This window comes from Genypterus blacodes, unplaced genomic scaffold (assembly GCF_046128005.1).
Source record: "Genypterus blacodes isolate CSIRO-AG114 ecotype Tasmania unplaced genomic scaffold, CSIRO-AGI_Gbla_v1 ptg000022l_1, whole genome shotgun sequence".
Classification (NCBI taxonomy): domain Eukaryota; kingdom Metazoa; phylum Chordata; class Actinopteri; order Ophidiiformes; family Ophidiidae; genus Genypterus; species Genypterus blacodes.
The window spans coordinates 657,772-670,000 of NW_027466835.1; the positions used below are offsets into that span (position 1 = coordinate 657,772).

The window sequence follows — 12,229 nt, forward strand, 5'->3', positions numbered from 1 at the left end:
AGCCATAAACAAAATTTTCAATATAAAGGCAGAGAGAGTAAGCACTTGAAAAGAAACAAATATAATCTAATGCAATGGAGATTTGAGACATGATTTTAAGTGTGCCGTCGTCCGCTTGCTGGCTACTGACACTATGACTTGATATTAACTGTAGAGAGCACTGCTAGAGATGTGGAGAGTAAGGAATTAGGATGCTACCAAGTACAGGGATATGGGGAAATAGGAATGTTGTAGTTAATCGATCATTGTGTTTGTGCACTACTGCAGAGTACACTATGTTGTAATAGTGTGTAGTATACATTTGGTACACAGCTCCAATTTAAGAAATGCTTATACAACAGAAGCACACAGAATAATATTCAAGTTGTAGGGAAGACAGCATTTCACAAATATACGAAAAGATCCTTTATTAAATGATCATTTATCAGATATATTTATCCAATCCATTTATCCAACAATAATAACCAAATCCATTTTACAGAAGAGCTCACATATGCAACACAGAGGAGAACAAAAGAATCTGCTGAAATGGAAACACCACATACAACAGTAGTAAATAACTTCACGACCTAATTCAGTTCTCATCACGGAACTTAGAATGGTTTGCCAAAACAGAACACAGGCACACAAGTACTGTGCTGTGACACACACACACACAGACACACACGCAAACAAACATCACCTATCCCCCAAAGTCTGCTTCTGTATACTGAGTGTTGTGAAACTGGCCAATAAGTCAGTCACCTCATCCACCTGCAAAAATAAAAAAATAATCGTCAGAATATACAAATCTAAATGTATTTACAGAAAGTTTTTTACGTGTGAATATCGGGAGATCTCAGTGTGAAAGCAGGACTCACCTGTTCTTTGGTGCGTGTGTGCTGTAGCCGAGTTGAAATGTGCTCCAGCCTCTCTTTAGCTTCACTCTGGCCCATCAAGTTCAGATACTCCCTCAACATTTGAATAATCTATAAGAGAAGGAAACATTTATTTTTAAAGAAAAGAAACCTGTTTAAATAATGGGCTGTGTTGCAATTCTCTACCTGTGTGACTTCTCCTCTCAGGGTTTCTAAGCTGCGTGACTCTCCTTCCAGCAGGATGTTAAGCTTGGAGCGTGCCAGATGCAGAGGGGTCCTGCCTGCACGGTCAAGGGCATCCACACGGGCTCCTGCAGAGAAACACAACAAGTACGCAAGTATGAAAATGGCCATTGCCTAATCTAAGAATTATCTTCTGAATCAAACCTGTTTCCAAAAACAGCATTGAGCCTGTGGGAAATACAGTAGATACATGACTTCATTCTTGGTTCTCACCTCCTCTTAGCAATGTGGTGATGACAGGCACGTGGTTGGTACAGGCCGCTGCAGACACACAGGACGAAAAGGGCATGTTGCAACATACAATACATGAATACAACAATCTATCTTCGAATAGTGTAAGGGTGTGAGTTCATTGCAGCCATATGAATTGATATTGCATGTTGATGATCTTACCCAGATGGAGGGGGGTGTTCCCCAGACTGTCTCGCTGGTTGGGGTCAGCGCCGTAGCTCAGCAACAGTTGCACTGCAGGCAAAAATTGTGCGATTTGGAAAAACCTCAAATTTCATTCATATGTAATACTGTAATAATGTAATACATAGCATAAATGTCATCAATGGATTGCAAATCATCATCTGTGTGATAAACATTGACGTGAATTACAATAAGCAACAACAGAGGATTAGGAATAAACCACAGTGATAACAACTACAAAAGAAGCAGCCAATTGAGCGCAGTAGAACAAGGATCCTTGAATACAGCAATGTACGCTTAATTATAAATTTGATGCTGCAGTGATAGGGTCAGACATGTGTTGATTCAATGCTGCAGTCACTTTGGAGGCCATATTCATAGTGGTATTGGATTGGGTTGCAATAGATTGAACAGTGGTACCCGTTAATCTGGAAACTAAGAACAAGTTATAGTTTATTGATCCTACTGATGCATGCTTGAAATAGCTGTGGCCAAGCTTACCAATGCCCTCATTGCCATTGCAGGAGGAGAAGTGGAGGGCTGTCCTCCCCTTGTCGTCTGCTGCACAAGGGTCTGTGTCGTCTTGTAGGAGTTTCCGTACTGGAAAGAATACAGCCTCCATCATCCACCACACATCCATCCCATGCACATCGCTTTGCAAAGCATTTCATTTGACTTCAAACTTCATACCTGTGTCAATGTCGTTTCCGTTTGCTGCTTCCCTCAGTGTTCTCACAGCTGTGGAGATCACACGTGCAAGCATAAAGCATACAATTATCCTTTATGATAGGAAGCATGGGGTCGGCATTAAAGCAGCAGACAAAAACAGCATGTTTACACTTTCAGCAGGTGGAGACTAGGAGTCTTGACAGTAAATTATCTGGGATTTCATGATAATAAGTTTATTACTCTATTACAATTAACAGTACAATGTGTTATTTATAATAGTATTACATCACAAATGACCAGTGAATGATACATTTGGTCAGTTCCACCTGTTCGTTTGCTCAGAAAACCTGTGTGTTTATTAGCTGAACCTGACTCTCTTTACATGCACAGTGTGATTATGATGTCATAACTGCGACTGCAACTGGAAAGCCAGTTCGTGTCTTACCATAAATATCTTTACTCATGGGACAGAGGCTCCGTGCGGCTCTACCGTGCCGTCTGGCCCTGCTCCCCATCATCTTCCCCAGTGTGGTCGCCCCACCGCCGGCGTTTGTCTCAGCCCTGCCCGGCTCCCACAACAAATGCAGGTACCGAAGTTCTTTGTCGTCTCTCTGCCCGACTCGACCCAAGACCACTTTGCCCTCCCCGGTCCCGCTGATCCCAAACCCAACTGTGGTGCTCATGTCGTCCATCCTCTCCGTGTTGCCCCTCTGCTCTCCGTCCGCCCCCCGAGTTTCAGCCTCGAGTTCGGGTTCGACCGCATAGTTCCCTTCGCTGCTGGCTCGTTCATTATCCGAGGCGGTTGCAACGACTGCGTCCATGTTCTTAGCGCGACATAGGGAAGGCGTGTTATGCACTATTCTTACTCATCAACGCGAAGCGAAAAGGAAATAGCATTAAAATCGGGGTTAACGTGGGAACTGGCATCTGCTCCTGTCGCGACCATGTAAACGTAAACAATACAGGCACTTTGCATTTAAAGCCTTTTACATGCCGCTTAATTATTACTCATTAAAACGTTTTAAATTCAAGATGCGTTACCTCAATACAACCAAAATGTCCCCGATGTCACATTTTCCATTTCATCGGATCAAAGTAGTAAAAGGCGCACCCATTGAACAGTTGACAGGCTCCGAAACCGTATCGACCAATCAGATTTGACGTTATTCTTTTGTTCCTATCCAATAGGATCGACGCAGCCAGTCGACCAATTGGACTGACCCATGTTGGCCCAACGACAACTATTTCCCTATATTTACACACGTATACATTTACATTCATTTAGTAATAAGTCAGTGACAAGAGGTTAATGGTATGTAGCAATCTTTATTCATTTCTTTGCTTTTTTGAATGTAAAACATTTTCGACGTTAAAACATTTTAAATAATAAAGATTTGAAAGTGTCCTGGACAGGTTGTCAGTGTGTTGCTTGAAAATACGATGACAATTAAAGGCATATTAATTTCAGAGTAAACAGTTGAATTCATTTTATGTCTATATGTATATATATATATTAAAAAAATATATATATACATATATATACAAAAATAATATATTCTTTTTTTACTTTAAAGGGTCGGATTTCTAACTTCTACACCCCAAAAACACCGCATGCATATTCTGTACCGTCTAACTTAAACCCACAAGCTTCAACCTAAATAGTTTTCCATTAACCTGAGAATTCTCACTTAAATGTGTAAAAACAATTGAAAAACAAGGAACATGATGTATTTCTACTAACCCATATAGTAGCTCCCCATACATGTGATCTTAAAGTGGAATTGTAATTAAGCAGCAACAAACAATCAGAGGAAGCCTTATCGCATACTCAGGTGAACCACAACCACAACAAGAAGTGTAAACTTTGATGAGACTTTGATTAAGTTCTCACCATATTTGATAAGTGATTAAGACATCCGCTCAAACAGCTTTGACTAATTTATTCTGCAGGTTCTTGAGGTAGAGTAACGCAATCAGATAAAATATTTAGAAACCAAGTTTCAATCCAGGAGTAACAGAGGCTCCAAGATAGTTGGGGGACAATGGTTGGACCTTCAATGGGTCGTACACCACGTCCATACGTGAACTTCCAGCAGTAACATGCTCCCCCAGCTGGTCGTCATGGACAACACCCTGCTGCTTCAAGTATCCTTGGCGACAAAACATTGGCGGCTTGCGATGGGTAAGGGAGTACTTGAAACATGATTCTAGGAGACAAGGAAAAGCGCAGAAATGAGTCTTGGATACAATACAAAAAACTTGTGCAGAGTATTTCATGCTTTTTTGCTTTTATGATTTGATTTTATATTGGAGTTAATAGTTATTTAGAATGATATTTGAATGTGTAAGATACAGAGCTGTCTTTTAGAGGCGAAGGGCATCACAAGATGGGACCCAAACCCCTCCTGTGACATCACTGTTTAAAATGTGATTTATGTTGGGGCTAAGTCATAATGAAGTCCAAATTTCAACATTAAAAAATAACACATTCCCAAAAATAAATATATATATTAAATATAGCTGAATAATTATATAGTTGCTGCTGAGTATCATACCTGCATAGAAGGCTCTTAGGTCAGTCTGGAGACAGTGTTCCAAGAAGCGACGCAGGGGCTGGATGTGAGATACGGCACCGTCCCATTTTGTAAGAAAGTCCTCAATAAGGTGATGGATTGCTTTGGGTCGTGGCAAAGGCCAACCAGTGGGACGGTGATTCATTTCTTCCTCTGTGGGAGGGACAGAGTACAGTCAAACCTCCACGATGCTTTTTGTCTTTTTTTACTTTTGTCCTCTTTTTTTTGTCATTGTTTGCAGGACAAAACAATCTCACAGCAATCAACATTGTTTTCATCAAGGTGATCTAAAACAGGTGTCTAAAACCAGCAGGGTGTTGATTCTCAGAAGAATTGTCAACCCTTTACATCACCATACCCACCTAATAAAGTGCCAATATAAATATACTACTAAATACATCTTTACAGAAGTATGTAAAAGTATTAAGTCTTGATAGTGACAAACATCTCTACTCACCAGTTGGGAGTTTATCATAGTAGTACACAACAGGATGCAGAAAGTTAGATTTCCAGGCCTGAGCCCAATCACTCTGGGCCCTGTCACGTCCCAGGCTGTCTGTATGATTCAGACCATACTGCAAAACTACAACCAGTATTCCATTCTTGGGGACTTCGTGGCCTGAGATCTGGGTGAACTGAGGGAAGGCCTGGATTGGAAACTCCTCCAAGTATTCACAGTGAGTGCTTTAGAGAGGAGTAAAGGAGAGGCAATAGTTTGTTGAGAATAATCAGAATCAACTGCTGTTAGTGAAGCCAGTGATTCCTGAGGTTGTATACTGCCCCCCCCCCCCCCCCCACAGCCACCACACCTTAAATTGAAGAAGGATGAACAGATAGAAGGAATGGCTAGATGGATGGATCTATCTTTCAAGTATTACAAGAGATACTAAAGTCTGTACTTACTCTTTAAGAAGGATCACATCTGTAAGCACCCTAAACATTTGGTAAGGTCCAGAAGCCTCGTTTATTCTCTTCAGAATCCAGGACTTCAACTGAGTTATCTTCAGATTTGTTGATGGCCAAGCCTTGCTATGGTAACGCTGTTCAAGTACACGGTGTACGGCCCTCGCTGCAGAAGAAAGTATATAGAGTTCATTTATGTGGCATTGATCCCATGCCATCACTGTGAAATGACCAGGTTCTATACACCAATAAACCATCTTTGAATTGATTTGACATTACTCCCTGCAAAGGCAACAACATCAGAAAATATGGGTTGGACTTTCACCTGTATAACGGAACCCGTGAATAAACCCTCCAGCGGATGCACGGTAGTCTCTGGAGTGGGCAGAATTCCCTATCACAAACAGTCCAGGGGTACCCTGGCCCTCATACCAAGCAGTAAGTCCTGGCAGCCTCCCTCTTGCACTTTGACCTTTTGGTGGGCAAGCAGAGCTGAGAGAGAGCGAGAGAGAGAGAGAGAGAGAGAGAGGGGGGGGGGGGAGAGAGAGAGAGAGAGAATCAGTTTTAATTGTCTTTTTGTCACATGACATGAATAGAGTGAATTTCCTCTGAAATAATGCCACCTGCATAATAGAGTGGGAGAACATTAAAAACATTTTTGTAAGTGTTCTTCTTGCACTATAGAATGTGTAACTTGGCCTGTGGACACAAAGCATACATGTCATTGCAATACATACTCATCAAATATGGTGAAGTTGAAACGGAAGCCAAGGCAACGGATCACTCGGTCATAGGGCAGCCGCAATGCAAAGTTGTCATCAAGAAAGCCAGCCAGCACCTCATAGGCCCTGTCGCTGGAGAAGTTCTTCCCTTCGGTGTTGGCCTGGAGTTGAGCGAGAGTCATATAAAAGTGGGACTTCTCAGCTTTGGCTCCTCCTTTTTTTTGCTTTCTGCTTGATCCACTTTCAGTTTCATTAAGTTTAACAATAGCAATTGCCTCCAGGCTTCCTTCCACCAGGCCATCAAGAGACTTCAGCTGATATGTGTCAAGCAGCTCATTGTTCACAGCTCTGAAAAAAATGGGTCAATATTACATGGCTAAAAGGCTGTAATGGAGAGCGACTGTTAACTGTGGTAAAACGTGCTCTACCTGAGATCTCCAACGTAATGGGTTTGCCAAGCTATCCGAACAGGGTTGGGACTGTACATGTGGATGGTACTTGCGCTTCCCAGGAGGCTCTGAGCCGTTTCAAAAGCAGAGTTTCCTTTGCCCAGGATAAGTACGGACTGGTCCTTATAGTCCTCTGGGTCAACGGAGATGTTCTCATAGCCCTCAACCAGGTCAGATCCCGTAAAGTCTACCAGCTGAGGAACCCACAAACCAGTGGCCACCACAAGGACCCTGACAAGAGAGGATAAAGGTGTAGCACGATGTGATCAACCATCCTTCTTAAGGACGTCTTTCACATACACAGTTTTTATCTGAAGTGGTTTTGCTAAATACCTGCATGAGTAATCTGAACCTCGCTGATCAGTCAAGATGTATCTTCTACCGTTGGGTGACTCCATGGCCCTGACCTTTCCAATGTCTGTACCATACTGGAGCTTCAACCCCAGCTCCTTCACAAATGTATTGAGGTAGAGGGGGTAGGCGTCAGCTGAGGGGTAGAAGTCCTTGCTGAATCGCTGGAACAGAAGGTCAGGTCTGTCACTTAGCAATGAGTTCCAATCGTGCCGCATGTTGAACTCTGTGTTGTGGGTTCCTGTGTAGATCTTGTTGATGCTGATGAGCTTCCTATGTCTGGGATATCTTGACACAGAAAGAACAGATAAGGCAAACGTCAGAAATTAGGTCAACAATAAGTGGCATAAAAGAAGTAGCATGACCTTAAAAGCAATTGAGTTACGTACCTCTGAAAGAAGCTACCAGGTCCAGAGTTCCTCTCAAAGATCATGTAGTCTCTGTTGGCTTTTTGAAGGAAGTGACCCATCTGCACTCCTGAAGGACCAGCTCCAAGAATACAGTAGTCATGGTGACTTGCGTCATTAACTGAACAATATACAAGGCCAATCAGGATGGCGAGGATGATGGCGTGGAGGCTGGAATCCATTTCCTGCAGAAACAAAATGATCATCTATAATAAATAATTAAATAAAGCATGTATTTGAAAGGGGAATTTACTCAAAAACTTGAGACAATAAAGGCGTTCTTATTTTGTCTCAGGCCATCAGCAATCAATGTCAACACACCACCGTCGCCCATTATGAATCTATTATTACTGATATATATATGATAAGATAAAAGTTTATTATCCCGATAAACATTGGCGACTGTTGCATAATGTCAGTTTGCTTGTGCAGGTCATTGTTTACTGATTGCCAGAGGCAAAACCTGCAGCTAAAACATTTCCCCTCGTATGTCAATACTGTTATTTATCCTGCAGCTATATCACATAGCTTAAAGAAAATTCCAAGTACACATATTCCTAGTAATTCAGGTTGCCTGTTACAACCCCTGCATCTCTCTCTCTCACTCTCTCTCTCTCTCTCTCTATGTCCTCAAGTGCCCTGTCAAGGCCACAACAGAGCAGATGGAGAGTGTCTTGTGTCCTAGATTTGTCTGCCTAAAACTAAGACTGTAAAATTGTGCCGCAGTGCCCTTGAGCAAGGCACTGGACCCTAACCTGCTCTACTGGCGCAGGCACTGCATTGTGCGAAGCATGTATGTACAGGTACATCTCAAAAAATTAGAATATCATGAAAGAGTCCAATATTTTTTGTCACTCTTCTCAGAAAGTGAAACCCATATATTACATAGATTAATAACACACTTTATTTCCTAAAATTTTGATGATCATGCTTACAGCTAACAGAAAGGCAAAATGTATTGTCTCAGAAAATTAGAATATTACATAAGATCAATCAAAAAAGGATATTTTAAACAGAAATGTCAGGCTTCTGAAAGAATGTTCATTTCTATGCACTCAATACTTGGTTGGGCCTCCTTTTGCATGAATTTCTGCATCAATGCGCCGTGGCATGGAGGCGATCAGCCTGTGGCACTGCTCAGGTGTAATGGAAGCCCAGGTTGCTTTGATAGCGGACTTCAGGTCATCTGCATTGTTGGGTCTGGTGTTTCTCATCTTCCTCTTGACAATACCCCAAAGATTCTCTATGGGGTTCATGTAGGGCGAGTTTGCTGGTCAATCAAGAATAGGGTTGGTGATCCCCTCCTCTAGGCACATCCCTCTTCATGCATCCTGTGCATTGTAGATGATATGATAGTAGCATCTTCTCCATCTTGATTCAATAACCACTTCTTCCAGTGATCCCCTTCCAATGATCACATCATCCATTATCCCTGATGTACCACATGTGATGCATTCAGTCTCTTGATTCCCTCATTGATCCTGAAAACCTCTGGACTAGTCAAAACATCTCAAACTAGCCTGAAGTTTTGAGTTATGGTCGACGTGACAACTAATAGTGAACCTACAGAATCTATTCAGTTTGAGTTCACGCTCTGTTGCCAAAAACTGGCGCAAGCAAAACACACAAAAAAAAAAATTTAAACGCAAAACACAACAAAATAACGAACTTTTGCGCCGATCGTGTCCCTTTAAATTGCGGTTAAAACAAAGCGACGGACACATTGGGGGGTCTCCCACCGTGGAGGGCTCGGTGATGGTGAAACAACGTAAGTTTACCGTGAACGCACCACGCAGTCTTTAGCCATTAACTCGGACTTCTTCTGCGTGTCTACAAGTGTCTAACAACATCAAGTAATGCACAGAAATCGATGAAACTGACTGGAAAAGATCTGAGGTGAAGTGCAGTAACTCCAACTTCACTTATTAGCAACTTCCAGCCGACGCGTTGCCACATCTGTCCGGATCAAGCCGCATCCTTGACAGATGTCGTAGCGCATCTGTATACATCTTAACACACACACACACACACACACACACACACACACACACACACACACACACACACACGTACCTTACCACTGGTGAGTCTGACTATACAGTCCAATCAGCCGAGTTGAATGGTGTTTTTCGGAGGGAGGCGAGGGCTTTTTGTAGGCTTCCATCAGTCCAGCTCCACCTCCACCTCCTCATCCTCCTCGTCCTCTTGATTCTAGATTCCTTCTATTTTAGGCACACTACGCGCTATAGAAACGCATTGCTGCCTCCTAACGGTCCGGAGTTGCATTACACAACCCGGTGACGGTCAGGTACTATGTTTTGGCGACTGTTGCATAATGTCAGTTTGCTTGTGCAGGTCATTGTTTACTGATTGCCAGAGGCAAAACCTGCAGCTAAAACCTTCCCCTCGTATGTGAATATTGTTATTTATCCTGCAGCTATATCACATAGCTTAAAGCAAATTCCAAGTACACATATTCGTAGTCAATCAGGTTGCCTGTTACAACCCCTGCATCTCTCTCTCTCTCTCTCTCTCTCTCTCTCTCTCTATGTCCTCAAGCGCCCTGTCAAGGCCACAACAGAGCAGATGGAGAGTGTCTTGTGTCCTAGATTTGTCTGCCTAAAACTAAAACTGTAAAATTGTGCCGCAGCCGCAGTGCAAGGCACTGGACCCTAACCTGCTCTACTGGCGCAGGCACTGCATTGTGCGAAGCATGTATGTACAGGTACATCTCAAAAAATTAGAATATCATGAAAGAGTCCAATATTTTTTGTCACTCTTCTCAGAAAGTGAAACCCATATATTACATAGATTAATAACACACTTTATTTCCTAAAATTTTGATGATCATGCTTACAGCTAACAGAAAGGCAAAATGTATTGTCTCAATACATTTTGTATAAAATTAGAATATTACATAAGATCAATCAAAAAAGGATATTTTAAACAGAAATGTCAGGCTTCTGAAAGAATGTTCATTTCTATGCACAAGCTTAAAATGATAATTGGGAGAAGTAGAGACTGAACCAATTTAGGAAAACAAATCCTATTTTTATTTTTTACAGATTATTGGGTGTGGGTGACGTTATCAGCATGGGATTTTAGAACGAAGACGGCAACTTCTGTGATGCACGCCTTGAATTCACTGAAATGGTTTAGGTGAGACTTAGATTGAGGATCCAACAACACAGGAAGGAACCATTCTGTCGTCATAGTCTACCAGACTTTACACAGCTTTCTACAGCCAGAAAAGCCTAACTACCGGTGTTTTCACTTGCCAAATAGTGCTCCCCAAGCTAGAGAAACTGGATTCCAAGTAAGTGACAGATGGTAGGATTAGGTGATCAACCCATCGAGGGTTTATAGGATCTTTCCAACCAAGCTGCAGAGATGGATCCCATCACTTTGTACGGAAAAGGGGAGCCTCGTGTTATCTTGTGGGGAACACCATCATGATCTCGTTCACCTATGATGTACTCTTGGAATTAACAAAGAGGAAATAATGTATCAAAAGCAAATCGTGGGGAGGAAATAGGAAGGACAAATCTTTCCCTCATCTTTCCCTCAAAACCAATGTTGTTGAAAAACTGTTGATATAGAAATCTAAACTCAAATAGAATATCTATATTTTTGTTTGATTGGGCTTCAAAGTCAGTATTTGGACCAGTTCAAGCCATAAATCAACAAGAATTGGTTAAATAAGATACATCTAATGCAGTACTGCTGTTTGACCACTACGTGGCGAACTAAGGCTGCAAAACGTTCATCATTTCTGACATGAAAGGATCGAAAACTTTAATGATGTGGAATGTGGATGTTTAATTTAATTGCGTGAAGTTATGTAAATGTGTGAAGTTTATTCTTCAACTTCTCCCGGTGATGAACCCAAACTCCAAGTGTATGTACCTGGAATTTGCTTTAAACTAGCAGGTTTTAGCTGCAGGTCTCTCCAATCAGCAAACAATGACATGCACAAAAGAAGCTAACAATATGCAACTGTCGTTATCTTGGCTAGAGGAACTGTCTATGATAATCAAACAAGTCAGAATGATGTAACACACCTTTAGATTCTGTTTTCTATTTACAAATGGTTTAGGCTATGGCCAAGCCCCCGGCCGACCACTTCGCTCTGCTGCCTCCAGGCGACTGGCTGCCACGGGGCTCAGCGGCCCCTGCTTGCGATCGATGCGGTCACGGCTTTTCTCTGTTCTGGCACCTCAGTGGTGGAATGATCTCCCGACTGATGTCAGGACAGCGGAGTCGCTGCCCATCTTTCGCCGCAGGCTGAAGACCCATCTCTTCAAGAAACACTACCCGGATCCTCCCTCTTAGGACATTACCTACTCTGTCCTAGCTCTTCTGATGCTCTTGTTTTCTAATCTTTCATTTCTAATGTGTCCTTTTTTCTCATTCATCATAGTACCTAACTTATTGCACTTCTACTCGAGCTCTAGTTATGCTCTTAGCTGTTGGTTTAGGAAGGAAATGCGCTTATGATTTCTTGTGACCTGAAGTTCTTTTATCTACCTTTGTTGAACACACTTATTGTAAGTCGCTTTGGATAAAAGCGGCTGCTAAATGATCGTAATGTAATGTAATGTAATGTTTACTGCTAAATGTCACGGTAGAATTCAGAATTAT

At 42.1% G+C, this 12,229-nt stretch overlaps 2 protein-coding genes across 3 annotated transcripts; both read right to left on the reverse strand.

Annotated features, from left to right (window-relative positions):
- Nucleotides 1-390: 390 nt before the first annotated feature.
- On the reverse strand, nucleotides 391-3,308 carry ankrd54 (ankyrin repeat domain 54). Its single transcript, XM_076143141.1, has 9 exons — nucleotides 3,225-3,308; nucleotides 2,629-3,007; nucleotides 2,205-2,252; nucleotides 2,016-2,114; nucleotides 1,494-1,565; nucleotides 1,314-1,361; nucleotides 1,044-1,168; nucleotides 861-968; nucleotides 391-753 (listed from the first exon to the last, which is right to left on the reverse strand). The coding sequence occupies exons 2-9, from the start codon at nucleotides 3,002-3,004 to the stop codon at nucleotides 679-681; spliced, it is 951 nt and encodes a 316-aa protein (XP_075999256.1). The 5' UTR covers nucleotides 3,005-3,007; nucleotides 3,225-3,308; the 3' UTR covers nucleotides 391-678.
- Nucleotides 3,309-3,495: 187 nt separating this feature from the next.
- foxred2 (FAD-dependent oxidoreductase domain containing 2) lies at nucleotides 3,496-9,799 on the reverse strand. 2 transcript variants are annotated; one of them, XM_076143139.1, is made up of 10 exons: nucleotides 9,667-9,799; nucleotides 7,571-7,773; nucleotides 7,164-7,469; nucleotides 6,810-7,061; nucleotides 6,397-6,729; nucleotides 5,985-6,151; nucleotides 5,660-5,825; nucleotides 5,214-5,440; nucleotides 4,739-4,909; nucleotides 3,496-4,390 (listed from the first exon to the last, which is right to left on the reverse strand). In XM_076143139.1, the coding sequence occupies exons 2-10, from the start codon at nucleotides 7,768-7,770 to the stop codon at nucleotides 4,170-4,172; spliced, it is 2,043 nt and encodes a 680-aa protein (XP_075999254.1). In that variant the 5' UTR covers nucleotides 7,771-7,773; nucleotides 9,667-9,799; the 3' UTR covers nucleotides 3,496-4,169. The 2 variants fall into 2 exon arrangements, with proteins under 2 accessions (XP_075999254.1, XP_075999253.1); XM_076143138.1 differs by having other exon boundaries at nucleotides 9,662-9,799.
- Between the last annotated feature and the right edge of the window lie 2,430 nt (nucleotides 9,800-12,229).

Excerpts from the sequence above, each read along its gene's own strand:
- ankrd54 (XM_076143141.1), bottom strand. The coding sequence starts at position 3,004 with ATGGACGCAGTCGTTGCAACCGCCTCGGATAATGAACGAGCCAGCAGC. Across the intron at positions 1,362-1,493 it reads GAACACCCCCCTCCATCTGG|CGGCCTGTACCAACCACGTG; the intron begins GTAAGATCATCA and ends GTGTGTCTGCAG. Across the intron at positions 1,169-1,313 it reads CACCACATTGCTAAGAGGAG|GAGCCCGTGTGGATGCCCTT; the intron begins GTGAGAACCAAG and ends GTTTCTCTGCAG.
- foxred2 (XM_076143139.1), bottom strand. The coding sequence starts at position 7,770 with ATGGATTCCAGCCTCCACGCCATCATCCTCGCCATCCTGATTGGCCTT. Across the intron at positions 6,152-6,396 it reads AACTTCACCATATTTGATGA|CTCTGCTTGCCCACCAAAAG; the intron begins GTATGTATTGCA and ends GCTCTCTCTCAG. Across the intron at positions 4,910-5,213 it reads CTATGATAAACTCCCAACTG|AGGAAGAAATGAATCACCGT; the intron begins GTGAGTAGAGAT and ends TCCCTCCCACAG.